We start from the raw sequence: 25,781 nt of genomic DNA, 5'->3' as shown, positions 1-25,781 counted from the left end.
CATTAAGATGAACACTACATTCTTTAATGTTTTTTTAAAAGATTATCATTCATGAGAAATATTTTTTTCTTTTCATTACTTTTCATTCCTTTTTTGTAGAAAATTATAATGCAACTACGTTTCTTGTTAATTTTGATAAAAAACTTTCATTCCTCATCATTTCCAAAATTTTATTCATATTCGTTATTTTTCTATTAATTCCTAATGTTTCTCGATGGTTACCAGTCACGCAATGTTTGTTTCCATAACTTTGTAAACTAAACACAGTTTAATAGGTTAGTGTTTGTTTCTTTAACTTTATAAACCAAACACACAAATGAGTTAGTGTTTGTTTCTGTAACTTTATAAACCAAACAATTTTTTTGATAAGAAGATATGTAAGATCACTCTGCTGAGGAAGGTCGCTGCGCAATCGCTTATCTACCACATTTGGAAGCAGAGAAATAACTTGGTTCACAATCAGAAGGCGGTGCCACCATCCATTGTGTTTCAGGCAATCAACATGAAGATAAAAAATATCATTTCTTCCAGGAGACACAACAAACCTTTCAAGCCTCTTCTAGGTTATATGTTGATCCATCTTGTTTTTATTCCTTTTTACCAAAGTGGTTCAAAACTAAAATCCTTATTCTGTAAAATCTTTCTTTGATCTATGATATTTACAATTTAGCAAAAAAAAAAAAAAAAATATAGGCTTGGAAGCAACACCAACCTCCCAAGTTACAATACAAAGCGCAAGTTGTGGCTTTCATGTACAAGAATATTCCCATCTGCTTTTCTCATATTGTTTTCTTTCCAAGTGAAGGATAATATTTAAAATTATAGAAAAGCAAAGGTTTTGTTTTCTTTTGATTTTATTCGATGGTGATGATGATTTTATGTCAGCTTTGAATAAGTGTTTAGTATGAATAATAAACTGATAAGTTAGAAGTTTTTTGTTTGGATTAAAATTACATTTGAAACAAATAAAAATAATATGAAAGATTAATTTCAGAGACATATAAATCTAATCGAGACTGCTTAATCTACCATATCAATTAGAAATTCATCTATAACTTACAAAATCATTGATGAAGTTCAATAAAAATGATTTGAAATGATGTAAAAAAAATGATTTGAAATCTTTTGAAACTATTTTTTTCAAATATATATATATATAAATATAAATATATCTCAATTTCCATAATTTTTATATATGTTTCAGAAAATGTTTCTAAAGAATAGGATGAGTTTATAAATGGGAAAATCGCATAAAACACTCTTAAAGTGTCACTTACTTACACTTTAAACTTTGAAGTTTTTTTCACTAACATTTTTAACCTTCAAAATGACATTAATATCACAAAAATACTCTAAAGTAAAAAGTTGACCGGTTGTACAGGTAAAAAGATGATGTGTCAGGTTTTTTTCAAAAAATAATTATTTAATAAATAAAATAAAACAAATAAAATAAATTCAGGAAATTAAACAAAAATTCATAAAATTAAATACAAATTTAGAAAAAAAAAATCAGATTAATTAAAAAAATCAGAAAATTAAATAAATATTTATAAAATTAAATAAAAATAAAAATAAATTAAAATTCAAAAAATAAATAAGATTAAATTAAATACAGAAAAATAAAATTCAAAATTTTTAGAAAATTCAAAATTCAAAAAAAAATATTTAATTACAAGATTTAAAAAAAAAATATATATATCATATCATCGTTGACAATAACAGTTTCAAATATATCATCAATAATGGTGATGGTTTCTGACATAACCATTAACAATGACGGTTCTTTGCATATCTCCAATGATAATTTTCAATGTTATCATTGAAAATGACAAAAAAAATTTTGAATTTTGAATTTTTTTTTAATTTATGATTTGTTTTTAGTTTTTCTGTATTTTAACTTCATCTTTTTTTGAATTTATTTAATTATTTTGTTTTTATTTATTTTTTAAAGTTTAAAGTGTTAGTAAGTGACACTTTTAGGGTTTTTTTAATGCGATGTTCTTGTTTATAAATTATCAAGGGCCAATATTTTTGGGAATTTTCATAATAGTAGAATTGTAGTGTATTTTGGAATGCAAAAACACACTAAACAATAAATAAACTACTATTTAACAACTATCCTACTATATAAAAGGAACTAATTTTGTGGCTTCTAAGAGTGTCCACTTCACCTAAAATATTCAGGACCAATCAATATGACATGTCATTTAACATATTCTCCAGCCCAAAAGTAAACTATTGCAACATATATCTGAACCCAATTAATTTTGTGGGTTGGTCTTCCAGAAACTCACGTGGCCAGAAAGTAAACTCAAGCCCTGAGAAAGTATGAAAAATTAAGGTTAACGAATCCCCTATATATTAATTGAGGAACATTTAAAAAGATGTAACCTCAATTTTGTATTAATTAAAAGTGGTCCCAATGCATAGGTGGCATTCAATTAGGTAGTCAATTACATTCAATTGAAAAATAAGTAGGTCCACATTCGATTTTTATATGTTGTTAGATACATAAGTTGGTCAAACTATATGATATAATGATATGATATGCTATTTTCTTTCCTTAAATAAAACTTACGGAATTACCATAAATGACTAATATATATATGACAATTAATGATTTTAATAATAAAGATTTGATAACAATTTATATCTCTTCCATTATTTTTTGTTTAATTTTATATTATTAAAATAAATTAAACAATCAAATTTGCTATAAAAATAAAATTTAGATTTTTTCGTATATGTTATATTTTGAATTTTTAAAAACGACAATAAATGACTAAAACTATTAAAATTATTATGTTAAAAATTAATGATCAATGGTTTAACATTTTTATTATAAGAAGATACACATGATTTTAAAACCATATGAGTAAAAAATATCATTTAATAATAAAATAAATATATATATATAGATTAAACACTATATACCATAAGATTACATAAATATTTTAATATTAAAATTTTCAATGAATTTTCAAGAACATTTATAAATTATAAACTTATTAAAGATTTCAGATTGAAAATTTTGTTATCGATGATTTAAATATTTTGTTATAAAACGATATGAATGATCATAGAACCGTATGATTATAAATTCTTATTTAATAAATAACTATACAAAATATACTATTTTTAGAAAAATATGTTAGTCCATCTTAACTTATATTACACTTTTTATAAAACTAACTATCGAATTGATAAATAACGTACCAAAAAATGTTTTGCTTTCCTTAAATAAAAGCTACGAAATTACCTAATCTGATTAACGTATATGTGAAAATTAATTATTATGAATAATAAATATTTGATAACAATTTTTGTATCTTAGTTATTTTTTTAAATTTTATAGTATTAAAAGATATTTAAAAATCACATTAAATATATAATAAAAAAATTTATTTTTTTCTTATATGTTATATTTTGAATTTTTCAAAACGTCTATAAATTATTAGAAATTTGAAGATCCCCACTCTGAAAATTTTGTGATCAATAGATTATTTTTTTGTCATAATAAGTTACAAATGATCATAAAATTGTATTAATATGAACTTTTATTTAATATTATAAGAAATATACACATGATTTTAAAACACATATATATATATATATATATATAGATTATACTATATACCATAAGATTACATAAATATTTTAATATTAAAACTTTCAATGAATTTTCAAAAACATTTATAAATTATAAACTTATTAAAGATTTCACATTGAAAATTTTATTATCGATGATTTAAATATTCAGTTATAAAATGATATGAATGATCATAGAACTGTATGATTATATATCTCATTTAATAAATGACTATATAAAATATACTATTCTTAGAAAAATAGGTTGGACCATCTTAACTTACATTATATTTTTTATTAAACTAACTATCGAATTGATAAATAATCTACCAAATTTTTTTTTGCACTTTCCTTAATTAGAAGCTACGAAATTACCTAATATGATTCACGCATATATGAAAATTAATTATTATGAATAATAAATATTTGATAACAATTTTGGTATCTTAGTTTTTTTTTAATTTTATATTATTGAAAGATATTAAAAAATCACATTAAATATATAATAAAAACATTTATATTTTTTCTTATATGTTATATTTTGAATTTTTCAAAACGTCTATATATTATTAGAAATTTGAATGTTCCCACTCTGAAAATTTTGTGATCAATAGATTATTTTTTTGGTATAATAAGTTACAAATGATCATAAAATATAACGCATATGAATTTTTATTTAATAAATATTCAAACTAAATAATATATATATATAAATACTAATGATTTAAAGCAACAAGATTGGCTGATCAATTTAGTCGTCCAGTTGAAATCTTTCAAAAGTATGTGAATGACTAAAGTCAAAGTAAATATGGATTTAGAATAGTAGTTATATTTTACTAACCGAAATACCGAAAAAAACGAACCGAACCGAAACCAACCCGATATTCGGATTGAACACCCCTAATCCAAATGAAGCCAAACTATTGTTTCATTTTCCAAAATATAATAAAAATAATAACTTAATCCCGCGCAAGGCGCGGGTCTTATCCTAGTAATAATTATAAAAGTCTCTTCACATATTAAAATTTAAGCATACATCACGTGTTTTGGTTGCTCAGTATTATATGCTTCATTTTACTTTAGACTTGATGTTTGTTTCGATCGACATACACTGAACATTACTCATCCAATAAGATTTTCTCTAACTGCTTATAACATATTCCGGCCCAAACTATTTTTTCACATATTGCGTCACAAACTCGGATATAATAATTGATTTATTACTGCTTTCACATGATATCTGCAAATGGTGATGTGGGGTAGTCCACAGACCACAGCTTCATGCTCAATACTTGCGATCCACATGCACGTAATGTGGATTGAAGAACATGTTTCATTTCTAATAGGCTGAACAAATGTGATGTGACTCAAAATTCATCTTTTATTTTAATCCCAAACTCTGAAAAAAGTTATTTACTTTCATAATCCTAATCAGACTTTTTAATACTTAGCTTAAACCACCTATACCAATCAAATGAACGGAGAAACCATTTTATTTTACAAACATGAGCTTCACATAACGACGCCAGTAATAGGTCGCGTGCCTTAATTACTCAATCCTCTAACCCGGCGATCATAGAAACAACTCACTATACGTCGTTTATTTACTCATCCGTTAACAAAGTTCCCATTCGTAATAAATATAGGCAAATAAAAACTTCAACGTTTTAACATTAAAATGTAACAACGTGTAGCAACTGCCCTGAAAAACAAAAAAAATGCTTGAACATTATTCAAAACAGAACAGCAGACGTTCTGACTTACGTTTACTTGAAATATATGGGTTATATAATCTCGCAGCTAAAAAGGTCAAATAGATTAACCAAAAAAACACACTGCAGGTGCGTATGAAGAAGGAAGTAACAGATAGGAATGGCTACTCCATCCCCACCACACACTCCCCTCACCCAGTTTCTTCATTTTGATCACAACATTTACCTTCCTGCAATTGAGTTCATCAACAATACAAAACCCATAGATACGGATTGTTTTTCAATCTTGGTTTCATTTAAGACTCCTCCCATTTACTTTAAATTATTGGAACTATCTTTACCGGTTACATTTCTCGGTAGAGGTTTAGATTCTTAAGAAAAAAACTTGGTCCAATCTTACTCTACATAAATTATTTCACAAATTTAAAAAACTTGGCAAAAAAGTTATGGAAAAATCAAATACAAAATTTAGTATCATCATTCAAATTTACAATGGTCTGTAAACACAGATATACTGGCTAATGATTCTGCATTTATGATTTGTGTTTACGTATACATACATTAAAATCATATTGATGACTTCTCAATAATACCCCTTTAATTTTAAAATTTTTAGAATTTATACACGTTCAATATAAAAATTTTAAAGGCAAACAACAGGGCCGACTAAAAATACAACTAAATCTAATAATGAAACTTATACTAGAGTCTAACAGAATATAGTAAAAAAATATCTTCAACCAAATATTATTACAGCAATAATAAATTATTTTTTTATAACACAAGGCCCATTTCAAATAACAAAAAGAAGAAAAGAACAAAATGCAAAAGCTATACCACTAACAAGATTTCAAACTCCCAACTAGGTCTGTGCATTTCGGGTATCGGTTTGGTTTGGTTCGGGTATTTCGGGTTTCATATAGTTTGGATAGGGGCTAGATGATCCATTTAGTACTTGACCTATTTTCGATTCGGTTCGGTTCGGGTAGTTTCGGGTTCGGTTCGGTTCGGATAGTAAATGCAGGAACCAAAAAATATCCGGAAAAAGTTCGGTTCTCATTTGGATCCGGTTCGGGTTCGGATAGTTTGGGTAGCTCGGATAATTTGGAAAAAATATCGGTTATTTAAGGTAAAATATCAAATAATTAGGATGATTTAGATAAAGATTTTGGATATCTTGGATTACTTTGGATATTTCGGATAAAACTATCCGGATAGTTTCAGATACTTTCGGGTAGTTTGGATACTTTATAATTATTTAGTTATACTCAACTATTTTCAGATACTTTAATAGAATTTTAAATTAAAAAATATATATTTAGTGATGTTATATGTATATATAATGAATATTTTTACATATTCGGATACCCGTTCGGTTCTCGATTCGGTTATTTCGGATATAAAAATATAGGAACCGTTCGGGTATTTGAAGATATTGATCCGGTTCCGGTTTCGGGTATTTCGGTTCGGTTCTTTGGTTCCGGTTATTTTGCCCAGGCCTACTCCCAACTATACATTATCCATACCACCCCCACAATTAATACAACCTTATACATCAATATACACGTAGTCGGAACAACCAGATCAAACATACACACAATAACTAACTAATAAAGCGCGGACAACCCCCTAGTTGAATTAACAATAGGTGAAAGGTAAACTGATAAAGATACCCTTCAATTTTATAAACTAACATCATCAAGAGTTGCAAGCGACGAGACTCAATAATTGCCATATACATTTGACCAAATCATTTTAAATAGACAGCACACAAAAATAACTTCTTTGGGAAATAATGTCCCATATTATAAGAGATGAGAACCATTAATATTTGGAAAGAGTCACCATGATAATTTATAATTACTTAATATATAAATTATTATTTTTCTAATCTCAAATGATGGTTTAAAATTTGTTTCATTGACAAGACTGAAGACTCTTTACCTAATTAATTTACTGAAAACATTTTTTTAACAGTGAACTGCTGATATACATGTCTAATTTGGAAGATACCTAATCACTTTTGTCATAAATATAAATAAAACCAAAATACATTTTAAATGAATTCATTTTCCACCTTGAACTCTCTTTCTTTTATGAAAGTTGTTAAAAAGGAGCTAATCCAAGTTGTAAAAAAAATAACCATGTAAGAAAAAAAAAACTTGTTTTGGCTGGGTTTGAATGTGCAAGAGAACTTGTTAAGATGTTTGTACTTTGTACCACGTGAATATATATGGATAATTATGTGATGTCGAAAGGTGTGATAAAATACACATCATGAAACATGTGATGCAGCATTCAGCAACATCAATCTATATTATTAAAACTGAAGTACACTTTAGTAATGTTTGGAAACATGAATAGTACTATAACTGAAAATTGTTTGGAAACGAAGATAGCAGTACTACATTAATTGTATTTCCATATTTCACTCATATTAATTATATTGTCTTAACAATATTTCACATCATTAATTATATTACCATAATAATAATAGTGTAGATTTTATTTAGTAGTTAATCAATATTAGTTTTGTGTCAATTATAAAATCAAAAAAGTAAAATAACTGAGTTTTGCATAAGGTTAAACGTTTGTTTTAATTTGTTATACTATAACATTTTTTTTTTCAATCAGTGGAAAATTACGTAGCCAAAAACATAATTCAAAAACATGTTTAGTGAATAAAATCATAACTTAAATCAAAATAATAAAAATGAATTACATTCATTGTCACTTAATTTTTCACTCAATATAATTGCTTACTAAATAAAAAAACTCTTTCAGTTTCACTTAATTTAGCAAAACACATAAAAAATATCATTTATATTAGTTTATAAAATCAGTTAGGCATGAACACTAAATATCCACTTAGGTACGAGTCGTTCCTTTCGGGTATCGTTTTATTTTGTTTTAAAATTACTCACTCCTTGAATATTATAAATTTATGTGTAGGTTTTGAGTTGAATCCTTTTGAGTCTGGATGAGTTTGGTTCTGATGTATATGACCCTAAAATATCTAAATAACCAATGTATTTGAAACGGGTTTGGATATTTGTACCAAAAATAACCATATTATCTGATTCGATCCGGATCTTTTGAATACAATTAGTTATATTACGACATATATAAAATATAAAACACTAATTATGAAAAACAAATATTAATGTATAAAAATATAAGTATAGTTTTATTTTAGTAATTTCATTAATTATATTACTTTAACAATATATTACATCATTAATTATATTTACCGTAAAAGTAATAATGTAGATTTTTATTTATTAGTTAATCAATATTAACTTTGTGCAATTATAAAAAAAAAATAAAAATGTAAGATAACCGAGTTTTGCATATGGTTAATAGTTTGGTTTAATATGTTTTACTAAAACTTTCTTTTGTCTTAGTTCCAATTGGTGAAAAATTACATAGCAAAACACATAATTCAAAGGCATAGTTTATATGAACAAGATAATAATTTAAATCAAAATAATTAAAAAGTATTATATTTATTATCACTTAATGTTTCACTTCATATAACTATTTTATTAAATAAAAAATTCTTTCTATTTTTCTTATTTTTGCCAAATATATAGAAAGAGTTTCCTTTTTAATCTATTTGCAAAATCAGTTAAGTATGGACATTCGGATACTCATTGAGGTACAAGTTGTTTCTTTCGGGATTAATTTTTTTGGATTTTTAAATTAGGCGCCACTTGGATATTATAAATTTATGTATGATGCTTGAGTTGGATCCTCTCGGGTCTGAATGATTTTGATTTTGATGTGTAGAAATATAAAAATATTTAATTAACCAATGTATCTCAAAAGAGTGTATATTTGTACCAAAAATAATCTTATTACCCGATTCAAACCAAATATTTTGAATACAATTAGTTATACGACGACACATCTTAAATATATAACACTAATGATAAAATAACAAATAATTTATAAAACCGTAAAAATTAACACCCGCACGGGCGTGCGGGTCAATCTCTAGTTCATCATTATATCATCATACATCTTCAAGGACATGAAAAGATCACGAGCTTTGAAATCCCTATTCATTTGTTTTGTTGTAAACTCGAAATACCGACTCGAACCCAAACATTATCCGAATACACCTTTATGTACAAGATCTAAAAAATCTCTCTACATTCGCCGCCCCTGCTTTTTTCAATTGAAAGAGAAACACTAAAACTCAGATACACAAGGAAAAAGAGAAGAACTTTGCTCAGTCATCATTAGTTAAAAGAAAAAGTATTGAGTACATAGAGTTATAGGGAGAATTAAGTTCTACTTAATGCACTACACAGCTCCTTAAAAGCTTACGTTATACAGTTTGCATCAAGGGCTAGTTTACCTATATCATAAGCTTGACAAGGTTACATGCTGAAACTACAAACCTTTCAAAATCTTCAACGTGAAAAGCTGAATCTTCATGATGATCATATGGTGTGTGTTTTAATATCAGCTGTGTTGAAGAAGAGGAAACGAAACATATGATTGATTGGGTTTGTCTCTGACGTACGCACCTTACTTCTAGAGAACATTAGGAGACGAATCTTCCTGAGTTTTCTTCTTTGTCAGCGAGGGATGAACCTTGCAGCGTTTGTACTTCTCCATCGATGGATTTCTGGTGGTTGAGGTCTTCACTGAGGCAACTTTATGGGGAGATTCACGAGACTTTTGTATGTTCTCTCTCTTCTTGGAGTTTGGTTCCTGCGGAGTCTTGGTGAAGTGAGACTTATCATTGGTGCCTGCACATGATTATAATGCCATATTCATCAACATTCATCTTGGTGAAATTAAAACTTATAATAACTTGCAATCTGTACTATACCTGAAAACCACCAACTTGCGGGTTCTTGAATTCTTGATGTTCCTTGAAGCCACATGACGATTGCTCTTTGACAGCATCTTCTTTCTTTTTCTTTTCTTCTACCTTCTTGAAGAACTATACATACAAACACAACCACAACAAAAGAGAGCTTCCTTAGACTATGCTCTCTGTTAAAGGTCACTTATCTCAATTTGTGAAATAAAGAGTCTTCTATAGTTCTACCTCTTTCCTCTTTTCTGCCCGTTCATCACTTCTGAAGATGAAGGGAGTAGAAACAGTGAACGACTTTGCTCTGGTTCTGCTATGAGTTGGAACATTGTCGCAGCTGCAAATGCATTAGAGAAAAACTTACTCCCACATAAACCAGGGAACTAACACAAACACAGTCTATAAACAACCAAGCTGCTTACCTGGCAGAAGGCTGTCTTTGCACATTGTTTGGTATTCTGCTAGAAACTGAGCTACCTCCAGTTATGTTTTTCCTGCATATAAGAAACCAAGTTAATCATAGGATTGGTTTAAGTATAACTAATATTGAAAGATAGGTTTTATCAGTAACCTTTTCTCGTCTAATGGCCGACTATTAGGAGGAGGAGGAGGAAGTTTTGGTAACCCGAAAGCAGAGGCCTACAGTATATGCAAGACTCAGTCACACCAAATATGGATATATATAGTCATGAAATGGAGAAACTTGGGAGGAGAATTACTGTGGTTGAACATTTTGGAACATCTGAATCTTCTTTGGCTCCTCTAGACAATGGTCTCTTGCGACCTTTAGAAGCCACTGCTGGTTCGGTGCCCTTAGGTTTTGAACTGGTTCCAGCATTTGATGAACTTGTTTCCTGTGTAGTGGATCTTCTTGCTAGCCTTTTTGGAGCTGTTTTGGTCGTTTGACGAGTAGAGGTAGCAGAGTTGAGTGGCATGTGCACTGAACTTGGACCTGATCTCTCCTTCTTATCCGCTTTCAATGCATCTTTAACCTTGGTACTGCTTCTAGAACCGTTCTGGTGCATCTTTTTGCCGGCATTATCAGTAGGAGCACAATCGATTGACATGTGAAAGGGTTGAGGAGGTGATCTTCTTTGGTTTCTCTTAGTCGAAAGTGTCTCTTTCCTTGGTTTCTTAAGTGGCAGATCAAGTTCCGGATTTGAACTTCTACCATAGGTCTTGGATGCTGAAGAACTAGGACCTCTTTCTTTGCTCAAAGAAGTAGAATTCTTCTGAAAATGCAAATTAACATTAAGAGAAAAAAAAAACAACAAACGTAGGCTTTGCAATGTCACAAATAATAATTCGATGGTTGCACAAGAACATTTTACCTTGTCAAGATCCTCGTCTTCAGGAACAGGCATGGAAGAACGAGGACGTCTTTCTTTGCTCAAAGAAGCAGAATTCTCCTGAAAATGCAAATGGACGTTAAGAGAAATAACAAAAACATTCGATTGCAATGTAATACATAAGAGTTCTATGGCTGCACAAGAGCATTTCACCTTGTCAAGCTCCTCGTCTTCATCAACAGCCATGGAATCATTGTTCTCAGCAATTGTATCCTTCACTTCCCCAATTTGAACATCAGCTGTTGCATCTGTCACAGAAATTGATGGAGCAACATGCCTCACTTCATCCACAAGTGGTAGATTCTCTTTCAGTACTCCACACACAGTTTCATAACTAGTCTTCACAGAACTACACACCACATCTCCATGCCTTACTTCAGAATCAACAAGATTCTCTTTCTGTGCTCCACACACAGTCTTGAGAACAGTCCCTTCTTGGGTCTTCTTGGTCTTTGTGGTGTTCCCGGAAGCTCGGTTCTTGAAGTGAGCTTCAAAGAAAGCTTTCTTCTCAGCCACAGAACCAGGTTTCGTGAACCTCTCAACCTCTTCCAAGTAACGGTTCTGAGTAAAAGCTGACCATTTCGCCCACTGCAGCGTCTCCGACGCAAATCTACCAAAGGATACAGATTCCGTCAGCACACCACGAGGAACAACCTGCAAAATCAAAATCCAAAATCTCAAATTCTCTTCAGATCCTAAATCAACGATTCAATCTTCTCAAATAGCGAAACAGGTCAGAATCTCTACGAATCGAATAGAAGAGAGAGATTGACCTCGTGCGACGAAGTATCTGCAGGTTGCGAGAAGGATCTCGCAAGACAGACGGAGTCTCCCATAGTCTCTCTCTCTCTCGCGAATCCAAAACCCTAATTTTAATCCCCAAATCGCAGAAACGTTTATGGATACGCAGCTTCTCTCCAGTAGGTCTGAGAGCTCATATAATTTGAAACTTTCCCCTAACGGCTACTTCCCTTTTTTTTTACGTCATTTATAGAATAATATTTTCTCAATTACAGGAAGAAATTGTGTTGTCAAACAAAAAATAGGAAGAAATTGTTTTTTTTTTTTTGTAAAGACTTGGAGTAGAAGAAGAATTGTTAAATGGTATACTCTAGTGATTATATACCTGTTAAATCCCTTATATATTAAAAGAGAAGCATTGTAATAAATGCATTCACATTATAATAGACACGTGGCAGCTTCACAATGATTTGATAATAAATATGTTAACGCGTTCACACTATAGTCATACATGTGTTCACACTATGTACTTTGTGATTTTTTTAATATAAAACTCACATACATAGTTCCAATAAAACTCTGGATTTTTCGGTTCGAATAAAAATAGATAACGAATCAAAAGCCAAACTATATATATTATTTTTATTGTTTACAGATAAAATTGAGCAAAATATTCATAAATTTTGATTCGATTTGTTATCCGTTTTGATTTGAACCAAAAAATCTTGATATTTGAAACTTTACGAAACAAATCAAATACTAAAATACAATATCCAAAAAAGAAGCAAATCACTAATACCAATATTTTTAGGAACATATATCTAATTCGATATGTTATATGCATATATATACATATATGAAAAGAATTATATATATTATACTTTATATCAGTTTTACAATATAAATTTATTATATTAGGTACTAGAATTAAAAGGTTATATAATGTTTTATTTTTGTAATAAAATGTTATTATTAAATTATTTTTAAAATTTTATTTTATTTACGAATCAAATCGGATATTCTTTAAAATTCTAAAACATTTCGGATATCGGAGTCACCGAATATCTAGGTGGCTAAAGATCGAATTGACAAGAATGCTTCCAAATATCCAGATACTTGATATGTGTCCACCCTTATTTACGAATATAATTTTATTTTCTTTTGATGAAAAAATGACTAATGTCAAGGTCTTTTTTATTTTAAATAAATTTTAATTTTATCTTTCATGTATTATTCTGAACAAAAATGTCATTTAATATTAATTAACAATATCTTTATATATTTTTCAACTATTTTTATATACTTTTTACATAAACATACATGTGCACCTTGATGTGAGCATCTTATAACTAAGTATTCACCACAGCTGAAGTATCTAATTTTTTTGAAAGTTGAAATATTTTTTCTTAATGTTTCTTTCACTACCGACCAAATTGTAGTGAAATGATTTGTCTTAATAATTTTCTTTTCTTTTTCTTAAACTATTATCTGTTTAAAAACTATAATATGAAACTATTGGTTCGACATGACAACTATCTAAACTTCATAATATGAAAATAAACATATAATATTAATTTTAGGTTTTTATCCGAAAAAACCAAAAAATCAAATGTTTTAACCGAATAAACTAAAATGAATATTAATTTAAAATAATAGTTATATTTTAGAAGATTAAAAACAAAAAAACGTAAAACCTAACTAATATCCAGATTAAACAGATTTATTGTCTTTTTTATTAAAAATAAAGAAACTAATAATCACATCCCGCGCAAGGCGCGGGTTATTACCTAGTACGGAATAAAAATCATGTAAGAAATTTTGCAATCAATAATAAAACCTTTAATTACCTTTTGGTGTTGAAATATGAGAGTGTGCTTCAGGAACAGTTTTATTTTTAGTGCTAAATATATATATTTTAGAAAGTAATTAAAGTTTTGAAGGTGCTATTATGAAAATATAACAAATTTTTACATGTTTTGATATTTTCTTAAAAGAAAATACTAAAATATGGTAAAATATTTTAGCAACAAAATTTGGTAATCTATTTAGGAGTTAGCTTAAATGACTTCGGCGTTGAATAATAATATTTTATTTTGATACAGTTCCATCCATCTCATGGAGTATTTATTTATAACTTCACCTTATTTTTGACCGTTATTTAATCACTTTTATTTTATTGAATTGAAATCCAAAGCCTCAAAATATAACCAATTCAACAAATAGATCCGGTTTAGTGATCTAAACCAGATTTATAATCACAGAACATGGAGAAAAGTTGGATCACGGTATCTTCTTTAAACAGCTTTATCTATTGTTAATTCAGGTTCACACAAGCTTCAATTCCACCACCTTCTTTGAATCACTACGATGTTCTTCTATCTAACTGAAGGAAACCCGAACCAAGCCGGTTTTCCCCCAACCGAAATCAGTTTCAAATAGACCAAACCGACAAGCACTCAACAAGATGCAAACTCCTATAGCCATGCCTCCCCACATTCAGAGAAACTCGCTTGAGCAAGAAGCAGTTTTAGTTCTTGTCTCTATAGAATCAATCAACTGATGAGGGAATCAGCTGTTACAAGCTCTCTTGTAGGAAATGAGTTGGAAGAAAACCATATGACCAAAGATGGCCGAACCATACTTTCAGACAATAGAAAACTCTTGTTTTCATAAGATGTTTACATGAACAGAAGTATACAAAACAGACAAATCAAGAGGACACACATCTGTCTAATAAAACCAAGAGACTTGAAGCAACCAAGCAAGTGAACTGTATATACCTTTTAGGCCTAAAGACCAAGAAGAAAACAAAACATGAAACCAATTTTCTTTTTTTGTATCGTGTAAATTGCAGAAGAGTCTTCTCTTCTTTACTTCTCCATTGATGTGTGTCCTTTGGAAGCAACAATCTCCTCTAGCTGTCTCCATGTTTCCCCATTCTTCTTCTTGTTATCCTCTGCATTCTGCTGATCTTCTTGAAACTTACGCAAACACTCTTCAAACAGTTCCGGATTCGTATCAGACAAAACCTTGAGAACATTGTCAGTCAAGTTCTTCACAGCCTGGTTCCAATGACTACTACCGTTCTTCTCCAACGCAGGAAGCACTATCGGTAAAATGATTCTACTGTTCTGTCTCACCAAACTACTTACATGATCGTTGTTCCATAAGTATAAAGCCCGTTCCGCTACCTAAACATACACATACAAGCGGTACAACTCATAAACACAATGCAAGACTCTCACATGGTGTTAAAAAAAAATGAAGATTATATTTTAATAAAATAAATCTGTATATGATCAATTGTATTATATAACTCTACTATTATATTTTAATTACTCGGTTTATTCGGTTTGATCGGTTTATATACCAAACTGTTGCAGTTCTTTAAGATAATATTTATTCAGTATTATCACAATGCAAGACTCTTAATGATCTTTGACTACTACCTGAAAGTGAGAGCTGCTCAAGCACTGAGCAATTTGGCGAGAGAGCGGAACCATACACCGTTCAAACTCCGTTCCCTGAGTCGATTCAAGAATCTCCTCCAACTCATTCAAGAACATGATCTCTTTAGAGCTATTAGTAACCGGCCAGTACTTCAACAGCCCTCTAATAACGGTATCAGCAAGCTTACAATCTTTCTCAACAAACTGTATAACGCAGTAAGAAAGCTGCTGATGGTAGTTAGGCAAGCACTTCAGTTTGTGGAGAGGGACCAGCACTCTAGTGAGGAAGAGCTTGTGTTCTTCCTTGAGAGGCAACGCGAACCCGTTGATGATTGATCCCAACACTTCAAGAAACTCGGCTATTCCCGAGTGTTTCCCTGTCTCCAAGATGAAGTCGTACAAGATGTTGTTCATTGTTTTCCTGATGAAAGGGCGGTGAACCATGAACCTCCCGTAGATACGGTGGAGTATGGTTTTGAGGTACTCCCTCTCCCTGTGGTCTTCGGAGTCGAACAGGTCCAGGAGCTTGAGGACGAAGGTGGGGTCGATGTATTTCTTGGATATCTTGGCGTCTGTGTTGGGGGAGGCGACGAGTCTTAGGAGAAACTCGTAAACTATCTGCAAGTGAGGCCAAGAAGGGTTGAGAGAACCTCCTTCTTGTTCTTCTTCCAAGTCTAATCCTTCTGGAGTTTTGTTCTTGCATTGTTGGTGAGTGTTACTACTAAAGAGATTCGCCGAAACCATCTTTGTAGCTTCTTGGATAACTTGTTCAGGGAACTTTGCATTCCCTGAGGAGATGACGTAGTCAACAACTTCGAGGAGTGTTTGCCTTTTGATCTCTTTCTCCTTGAGGTTTAGTTGAGGCTCGGAGACGAAGTCAAACACTACGCAGCATAGCCTAAGCTTCTTGAGGAACAGTTCTTGCTTCTCGGAGATGGGAACATCTCTCAGCCTTGGCAAGACCTCAACAGAAGAAACAGAATCTCCATCTGATGATGATCTCTGGGTTAAAACTTCTTCACCTTGGTTGTTGTTATCTGGGGGTTGGGACTCATTACTATCCCAAAACTTAGCGGCAGAAGAAGGTTTCTTAGGAAGCTTCCCAAGTATCTGCTTAAACATATTCGGATCTATGGAGTCAAACTTCAACAGACTCAGATCAGACTAATCACAAAGTCAGATCTCAGAAACCCCTTAGATCATCTCAACACGCAATAAGAACAACTCTTATTGACTAGATCTCAGTCATCAAGACAAAAGCAGACAAAGAACACAACTCAGAGCCAAAAGGTAGTATCTATTTTTATTTTCTTTTATCATGAATCAAGCAAGACCTGGATTCATGAATCAGAGAATGAAGCAGAGGAAGAAGAAGGGTTTAGATTTTCATAGCCTATTGCTTCATTGGCATGTGGAGAGAGAGAAAAAAGAAGTGGATAGAGATTAGAAAGTTTAAGAGAGAGAGAGAAAGGATGGTGACTGAGAGAAGACCGCATGACCAGAGAATAGTTACACTGTCTGAACAGGGAAAGTTTTAAGACAAAACTCAAAACCAATGAACTAACCAAGATTTAAATCCAATCACTGAATCAAATTAAAGATTTTTAAAAATAAAGTCATGATTTTTTTTCTGATTTTATACAAGTGTGAAATCCAAAAGGGAATGTTAATTTAATACAAACAACAAACTGATTCTTTAGCGTGGCAAACCTCCCCAAAGCTGCATTTTTGCAGGTATCAAAAGCAGAAGATGAATGGAACCAGACAAGTCTCAAGAACCAGGAACATAGACAATGTAGCAACAAAAAACATTAACAATAAGATTTTACAGGAAACAAGAAAAAATAATAATAATAATAATGATGGGAACTTGGAAGAAGAGACCAAATATTGAAACTTTTCTTCAATGCTTCTCCTGAATTATAGTATCAGAAGTATATGGAGACACATACATACCACATATGCAACGTGCCAATTGAAGATGCGAAAGCTCTCTCCTTTTCCTTTCTCTACAGAGCTCTAAACCTCATTTACCTTTTCGCATCCCAGCTTCTTCCAACCGTTTCCAAGTGGCTTCACGTTTGGCCTTGGTCTCACCTTCCTTTGATTCATCTTCCTTGAACTTAGCAAGGCATTCCTTGAACAGCTCAGGGTCAAGGTCTTGGAATATCTTACGCACGTTTAGTGTCAAGCTATGAACAGCTTGGTTCCAATGCTTCTGTGCGTTTCTCTCCAACGCAGGGAATATGATTGGGAGAATGACTTTGCGGCTCTGCATTATCAGATTCTCTATGTGATTGTTGTTCCATAAGAATAAAGCTCTCTCTGCAACCTGCACAAAAACAAACAAACAGATGCATGTTAATAGACTGATACAAAGGCTAGAGACTTGAGTCACAACTCAACTAGATGCTGAAACCTACTAGACATTATATGAAATGAACAAACTTTTCCCTCTAGAAGATCATATGCAGTCATTGTTTAGCCTAGGCATGCGGGTTTTGGTAGTTTGGAATTCGGCTAGTTCGGGTTGACCAAAATCTCGCCGAATTTAATCGAAAAAAAGTTTGGTTCAGTATTTGGGTAGTTCGGTTATGAAATTTCTGCCAGAAACTAACCGAAGTTTTTGGTTTCCATTATATTTCGGTTAAAATTTGGATAATTTCTGTTAGTTCAGTTTAACATTTTGGTTAATTCGGTTAGTTCAGTTTCGAAATTTGATTAACAAATTTTTTTATAAACTTGCCGAATCAAACGGATTATCAAACCGAACCAAAAACCAAAGTTTTTCTATAAACTTGCCGAATCAAACCGAACTTCTCACCGAACTAACCAAAATTTCGGTTTGGCGGGTTCGGTTTGGTTCAAAATCCTAGGCCAAATGAGACTATACCTCCCAATGCCAAAGACATTTCCTAGTTTCATAACTCGGTAATCAACAACAACAGCCTTAACGAAACTATCTATCAAAGAAACTTTCTCAAGTAAGCATCATCCAGGGCAGAATACAACAGTTACACAGGTACCTGAAAATGCAGACTGTTCAAACACCGAGCTATCTGGCGAAACAGCGGCACCATACACCGCTGGAACTCCGGAGGCTGAGTTGCTTCCAGCACTTCCTCCAACTCATTCAAAAACATAACTTCTTTAGAACTATTCGTCACGGGCCAGTACTTCAGCAACCCTCTTATAACCGTGTCAGCAAGTTTGCAATCCTTCTCAACAAACTGCGTGATGCAATAAGACAACTGCTGGTGATACATCTGCAAGCATTTGGGTTTGTGGAGTGGTATCAAAACCCGAACCAGAAACACTTTGTGCTCTTCTTTTAAAGGAAGAGCGAACCCGTTGATGATACTTCCCAAGATCTCGAGAAACTCAGCGATCCCGTTGTGTTTCTCTGTCTCGAATACAAACCTGTAGAAGATGTTGTTTATGGACTTCCTGATGAAAGGACGGTGGACCATGAATTTACCGTAGATCCGGTGGAGGATTGTTTTGAGACAGTCCCTCTCTCTAGGATCCTCGGAGTCGAATAGGTCTAGTAACCTCAGGACGAAGGATTGGTCTATGTAACGCTTGGCTAGCTTGGTGTCTGTCTCGGGTGAAGCGACGAACCTCAAGAAAAGCTCGTACACTAGCTGCAAGTGAGGCCAGGCGAGGTCCATGGAAGGCTCTTCCTCCTCTAGGTCTAATGCGTCGATGACTTTGTTCTCGCGCGGCTGAGGGTTCAGCGTTCTGAATATGTTGGCGGAGACCATTCGGACGACTTCTTGAACGCTCCCTTCGCTGAACTTTCCGTTGGCGGAGTTGACGTAGTCCACAAGCTCGAGGAGTGTCTGTCTCTTGATGTCTTTCTCCTTGATGTTCTTTGTGGGATCTGTGAAGTCAAACACCACACGGCACAAGTTTAGCTTCTTTATGAAAAGGGTTTGTTTTTCAGTGTTGGGGACGTCTTTGAAACTTGGTAATGCTTCGTAAGGAGTGAAGACTCCATTGTTGTTGTTAGCAATGCTCTTTGGATTCACATCAGAAGAAGCAGTGGATCTCTCTTTTGTCTGTGAATGCTTTGTTTTCCCAACGCCATTGTCACTGCTTTTGGAAGTAGAGGCGTGAGATGATGAAGAAGATGAAGAATGGCCACCGTGCTCACGTCCACCACGGTGATGGTGTTCGTTCTTTGAAGACTTTTTGTTTGGGAGCTTACTTAGAATCTGTTTCCACATAGCTCTTTAATTCTTAACACCACAGCTTAGATTCTCTTCATCATCTGATAAAGGCAATTAAAGAAAAAAACATGAAAGGTTCGAATCAAAGATCAAAGGTTACAGCTTTATGAACAGAATCAAATCACGAACCTGAAAAAAATCGAGAAAAGTTCTTAATTTTCTCTTCTTCTTTCCTTAATCACGCGAAACCCAGAACAATCTAACCAAAAAGACTCGACCTTTCGGCGATGAAACGCGATGAAGAGAGAATCAGATAACGAAAACAAGATGAAAGCTTTACATTCTCTACCTATTGATTATTCGAATTAAGGTCAACAGAGGACATACCCAGATGAGGAAATGCGATTACAACGATGACGACGATGATTATGATAACAACAACATTCAAAGTTCTTCGGACCTATTTTGTTTCGTTGTTCTTTGTTGACTTGAGAACAAAAAAAATCTGTTTTTTTTTTTTTGGGTGTGATCCAGTTATAATTCTTCTTCCTTTCGGATTAATGATCCAACGGCTTTCGTTTGATCGATCAACTTTTTTTTTTTAATTGTTTCTGCTGTTAATTATTTAAATTGATTTCTTGTATGCGCATTCTTTCCTTTTAATAGTTTTTAATTTAATTAATTAATTAATTCTTGCGCAAATGCGTTTGGGGCTGCTACTAGTCTTACTTTGTGTTGTTTTGTATGATTACGAGTTTTGAAGCCAAAAAATTCAAGACTAGGACATGAACGTACGACTTCGTTTTAGTTCTTTTAAGCAGTTTGAGTTGTAAGGATGACATTTTATTCGAGCGTGGCGTTTACGTAAAATTAGAATATCATCCTCTATGGATGTAAAGGGGAAGTCCCCATGCTTACCATACTTACAACGCTTCTCTACCCGAGATAGGTTTCTTGCTTTGTTTACGTGGGGGCAAACTTGTTAAAAGAGATGAGAAAAACGACTATCTCTTTCTTCAATTCCTTTTCATCAGAATAACAATCACTTATTGTTCCACTCTCTTGTGTAGCATATGATCTAGATTTAAAACAAGACCACAGGATGGGCCTGACAAATCCCAAGTCCAAGACCATTTGAGAAGCATGCTTGACGATCTTCAGCATTTGTTTTTTTTTTAGAAATTAGATTAAATCATCTCAGATAAATTATAGACAAATGACTTTTCTTAAGTTTTTAGTAAAGTTACACAGGATATAAGTAGCTGAACAAATTAAACGGCAAACTACAACAAAAACTGATGAGGGTGCCTAACACCGGGAAAGTAGACATACCCGAACACGAAACCTAGCTGCGAAGAGCAGGGCCGGATCTGGAAAATATTGGTCCATAAATAAAAATTATTTTTGGTCTTTTTTTTCTAAAAAATAGTGAAAATATATAATGCGGTTGAACTTATTTGAACACGGATCCATTTTTGCACTTACAACAAATATTACCAGAAGAGTTATATGTTCTTTATGATTAATATTGGCCCCAATATATATATATTCGCCGGGTCTCAAGCACATATTTATTGGGTTTCTATTCAGGCCCGGCCATGGCGAAGGGGTCGGCTGCGATGAATATACGAATCAATAGTTAATAGAAATTGGCTTTGCTTAAACTCGCCTCTAAATGATTACCCTTAATTCAACCTTACGGTCTAACAACTACATCCAAACACAGACACCAACAAGATCCCGAGAATTACAATGAGTCGGGGTTACCGTTGCTCGGAGACATGATGATGAAACGGAAAACATTGCACCGCCAACCACAGAAGACCCTTCCACTCCTTGAGCTAGAGATGGCAATTGGGCTCACCCGTAACCCATTTGTCCCGCTCCGATGTGGTACCATTTTCAGTTGGGTCTTTGCGGGTCGTACCGCTGCGGCACACGGGCCCTGAACCCTATTACCAATCCCGACCCGCACTATAGCAGCGGGTATGCGGGTCGGCCCGCGGGCCCATATCTTCAAAGCTTGACCAATCCTGTGAACCAGCAAGAAGAAGAGACATCAATGAGTTATCAGGTTGATCAAATCCATTAAGTTACAAATATTATCCCGGCTCTCGTTTGTAGCATAAGACACTGTACCCATTGGTGTTTTCCAGAAACAGCAACTTGTCCTACTACAATCTTGTTGATATATATATATATAAGTTAAAAAAAAATTACCAAAGAGACGAAAAAAAGATCACTAAGTAAATTCAAGTTTTGTGTATATAAAAGGAATGTTTAGACAACTCACATTCGAGAACGATGATTAAGTTTCCAGAAAAATTACAATAAAAAAAACAAGTTTTGTGTATAATTTCTTGTCTCCACTCGCACTCACTTCAAAAAAAAAAGAAACCCTTTTTCCCTACGATGAGTTACAAAGAAAGTAAACGAGTTCTGGTCAACATTGCAAAGCTTGAAAAGAAAAGATGATTCCTTGATTTAAAGCAAACTGGAAGAGGCACAACTGAAATAAATGAGTTTAGGTCACCAGTTGGAGGAAATGAAAATTGCCATCATCATCTCCGGTTTGCTCTAAGCTCTTGTCGATGTTACCAAAGAGACGAAATGAGAAAATTCAAACTGGCCACCCAATTGTCCCGCATCCCGCTTTGGCCCAACCCGCTTTGGCCCAATACCATTGCGGGCATAACCCGCCAGGCCCGCCAACAAACGGGCAGTAAAATTTGTGCCCAATCCCGCTCCGCATCGGGTCTTTACGGGTCAGGCCCGCAGGCAAGCCTCCATTTTGCCATCTCTACCTTGAGCCAAGACTGTGTTTCCATTATCAATAACGGATTGCTTGTTCAGCTATTTATTATTTAGACGGATTACTCTCATGTTGTTTAAACATTTGTCTAACTTAGTATTATACTATTATTCTACAACCTATTGACCCAGCAAATATCTTCCAAAACTAATCGTTCTGCCCTGTTCGTAGATTTTTTTTTTTGGTCAAATATAATAGTATTTATTATTCTTATTATTTTGTTCCTTTCCGAAATGTCACAAAGAGGAGAAGAATCTTGGACTCTCATAAAGGTTCGAAGTTTAGCTTCTTCTACGAAACATTCCTCTACCCGTCTGCGTCAAACTTGACGTGTTGTTAGAACAAACTCATATTTATACGGCATATATTCCCGTTTTTTCCTTAAACATGATTTTAAAAGTAGTTTGTTACCATAAATAAACCAAGAACACATTCGTTTTTATCTGATATATTTGCTTTGCTTTGATGCCACCACATCCTAATTAACAAGCCTTTATTCGCTTTGAAGATAGATATCTACAAACATCACATAGTTCTTATTAGCGCTCTATCTATAATCTACCTACATTCTCTTATTGGTGAATTTGTATGGGTTTACAAGCAAACAAATTATTTATATTCCACTTTCTATTTACGAAAGAAACATGTCTCAAACTCATTGTACAATGTTTTTAATTAGGATATAAATAACAAGTAGCAACCATTGATTTACAACGAGATTACCATATCTTTATTTTTTTTTTGTCAACACCATATCTTTATTTCTTTTTGTGAACACCATATCTTTATTTTAACAGTGATGTTAAATGATTTTTTTTTTATCATTAATAAAAGAATCTTCAATTTTCATATAAAAAGCTGTATTTATTACAAAAAAAAAAATAACCAAGTGAAAAAAATCAAAGGTGTGTTGCAATAATTTAAAGGTGTATGCTGCGTAATTAAATCGTTAATAAAGATGTTTTATAGTTAATAATGTGTATTTATCATCAAATCTAGAGAAAAATCAGATAATCCGAAATCGTCGACAGATCAAAGAGCGAGCGGAATGACAGAGAGCTCTACAAAACGACACGTGTCCAACACCCTAAAGTGTTTGAAGATCTCGCACCGTTACCCTAATCTTATCTCTTTCCTTTTTTTTTAATTTTATTTGTCCTCCTCCTCCTCCTCGATTAGTATATATTACTTTTTCTCCCTCGTGAAATCTCCTCGCGCAAAATATTCTCTCGTCCTCTCCATCGTTCTCTCTCTCTTTGACTTGGTCGACGACGACCAACCCGTTCCTTCCTTCTCTCTCTATCTATCTATCTCTGTCTCTCCTGAATCGAAGTTGCTTCACCTCAAAGGAAGAAACTTGCTGTCGTTGTTTACATTCCGATTAAAAAGGAGATCTCGCGGCGAGGGTTCGGTTCGGTTTCTATATTCGATCAGCAATCTTTTAGTTTAGGAGGTCTCTCTAAAAACCCTAGTTTAGATCAGATAGCTGTTAAAATCAGAAATTTTGAAAACCCCAATTCATTCTTTTTGTCAACCAATTCGTTGTTGATACGTCTCGTCTAGTTATAGGTTTCGGAAGCTCTGAAAGTTAGGGCGACTTGTATTTTTTTTTTGTTGCCATCAAAGAGTTTCCAACGCACACACAAAAAGGACTTAGCTTTTTAGGGATTCTGTACAAAAAGGGATTTTTTAGCTTTTAGATAAGACTTATATAGGAATGGCGTTGAATTTTTCTCATAGTCATGTCTCTGAGAAACCAATGAAGATAACTGAGGGACTATCTGAGAGTCATGATGGTGTTTTCTCTTCTGACATTGTTGATGTTCTGCCTTCTGATCCGTTTGGGATGGATATGAACAATACTTTCACTGCCATTACTGGGTGGCTTGAGGATTTACAGGCTGATTATAGACAGTGTGAAAGAGATGAGATTGGTGATGGAGACCACCAGCTCTTTGCTAGGTTGAGTATTATTTGGAACAATGCAATGCGGTTTCAGGAGTTTCCTGAGAGTCGCTGGTCTGGGTCATTGTTCGGGTTTGAAGGTGATGGATCTTGTGCTGGTTCATTCGTATCCCCTACTAGTGTGGATAAGGTAATGAGTCGTGTTGGAGAAAGCAGTGATGGAGGCGAGAATGCAAACGTTCATCCAGCGCTTGGTTTTTGTCTCTACCACTTGGGAGTGAAGGATCTTCTTTCAGTCAGTATGGTTTGCAAGTCTCTGCATACCACTGTCTGTGATGACTCGCTGCTGTGGAAACACATCCACATCTCTCAACCGTTGAATGAGAAGATCAATGATGAGGCTCTTCTGCGGTTAACCGAGAGGGCTCATGGCACTATGCAGTGTCTGAGGATCGTAGATTGCTCGAAAATTACAGAGGATTGTCTTAGGAAGGTGTTGGAACGCAACCCACAAGTAGTCAAGGTGAGGTTTCTCTTCATTTTCTTTGTTAAGTTTATATTGATTACTTAAAACTAATATTTTTTTTTTTGTTGACAGCTTGGCGTGCCTGGATGCACAAGGATCAGTATCGATGGCCTTGTCAGCATCTTGAGGGACTTGAAGTCTGCGGGGAAGCTTAAAGTGAAACATTTAGAGACTGGTGGTCTCTATGGAGTTACTAAAGACCACTATGATGAGTTGTTGGACTTGTTAGACATAGACAATAATGTCAACAAGACTATCATCCAAAAGCCGCGTTATTACCATAGAGGATACACATTCGCCTCATGCGATGATGTTGTCCGGGCGCTGGATATTGAGATGTGTCGGAAATGTGAGAACTGGAGGATTGTGTATGACTGTCCAGCGGAAGATTGTAAAGGGAAGGAGGAGTGTCGTGCTTGCTCTCTTTGCGTACAGAGATGTGTTCAGTGCGGTCGGTGCATCAATGGCGTATATGAGGAGACGTTTTGTCTGGAGTTTTTGTGCTCGGGTTGCTCGAAGCTCCTTAAGTTCCCTCTCGTTTGATTAATAAGTTTCCCTTTCATCTTTTGTTGAAGGAATAATTATCATAAAGATTTGTGTTGGCTTTTGACATTGTTTTTAATAAAATAAATAAAAGATGAGCTTTGGTTTATTCTCTGTATGCATTCCAGTAAACATAAGATTGAGCTTGTGATT

General features: G+C 33.3%; 3 protein-coding genes and 1 pseudogene across 5 annotated transcripts; 1 reads left to right on the top strand and 3 right to left on the bottom strand.

Annotated features, from left to right (window-relative positions):
• Nucleotides 1-9,520: 9,520 nt before the first annotated feature.
• LOC125580227 lies at nucleotides 9,521-12,522 on the bottom strand (annotated as a pseudogene).
• Nucleotides 12,523-14,831: 2,309 nt separating this feature from the next.
• Nucleotides 14,832-17,145, bottom strand: LOC106401333 (serine/threonine protein phosphatase 2A 55 kDa regulatory subunit B' delta isoform). Its single transcript, XM_013841837.3, has 2 exons — nucleotides 15,671-17,145; nucleotides 14,832-15,412 (listed from the first exon to the last, which is right to left on the bottom strand). The coding sequence occupies exons 1-2, from the start codon at nucleotides 16,790-16,792 to the stop codon at nucleotides 15,092-15,094; spliced, it is 1,443 nt and encodes a 480-aa protein (XP_013697291.1). The 5' UTR covers nucleotides 16,793-17,145; the 3' UTR covers nucleotides 14,832-15,091.
• Nucleotides 17,146-17,464: 319 nt separating this feature from the next.
• Nucleotides 17,465-20,442, bottom strand: LOC125580230 (serine/threonine protein phosphatase 2A 59 kDa regulatory subunit B' eta isoform-like). 3 transcript variants are annotated; one of them, XM_048744453.1, is made up of 4 exons: nucleotides 20,230-20,442; nucleotides 20,037-20,120; nucleotides 18,697-19,947; nucleotides 17,465-18,002 (listed from the first exon to the last, which is right to left on the bottom strand). In XM_048744453.1, exons 3-4 carry the CDS (start codon nucleotides 19,897-19,899, stop codon nucleotides 17,697-17,699), a joined length of 1,509 nt encoding a protein of 502 aa, XP_048600410.1. In that variant the 5' UTR covers nucleotides 19,900-19,947; nucleotides 20,037-20,120; nucleotides 20,230-20,442; the 3' UTR covers nucleotides 17,465-17,696. The 3 variants fall into 3 exon arrangements, with proteins under 3 accessions (XP_048600410.1, XP_048600407.1, XP_048600418.1); XM_048744450.1 differs by having other exon boundaries at nucleotides 18,697-19,943; nucleotides 20,032-20,120; nucleotides 20,230-20,441; XM_048744461.1 differs by lacking the exon at nucleotides 20,037-20,120 and having other exon boundaries at nucleotides 18,697-19,943; nucleotides 20,230-20,372.
• A 3,372-nt stretch (nucleotides 20,443-23,814) lies between these two features.
• On the top strand, nucleotides 23,815-25,737 carry LOC106401351 (F-box protein SKIP14). The gene is made up of 2 exons (XM_013841858.3): nucleotides 23,815-25,082; nucleotides 25,158-25,737. The coding sequence occupies exons 1-2, from the start codon at nucleotides 24,372-24,374 to the stop codon at nucleotides 25,626-25,628; spliced, it is 1,182 nt and encodes a 393-aa protein (XP_013697312.1). The 5' UTR covers nucleotides 23,815-24,371; the 3' UTR covers nucleotides 25,629-25,737.
• Nucleotides 25,738-25,781: the final 44 nt, after the last annotated feature.

The sequence above is a fragment of the Brassica napus genome, chromosome A2 (genome assembly GCF_020379485.1).
Source record: "Brassica napus cultivar Da-Ae chromosome A2, Da-Ae, whole genome shotgun sequence".
NCBI classification, from domain to species: Eukaryota; Viridiplantae; Streptophyta; class Magnoliopsida; order Brassicales; family Brassicaceae; genus Brassica; species Brassica napus.
The sequence above is the reverse complement of the archived record's forward strand: the minus strand, read 5'-3'. Positions and strand labels throughout refer to the sequence as shown.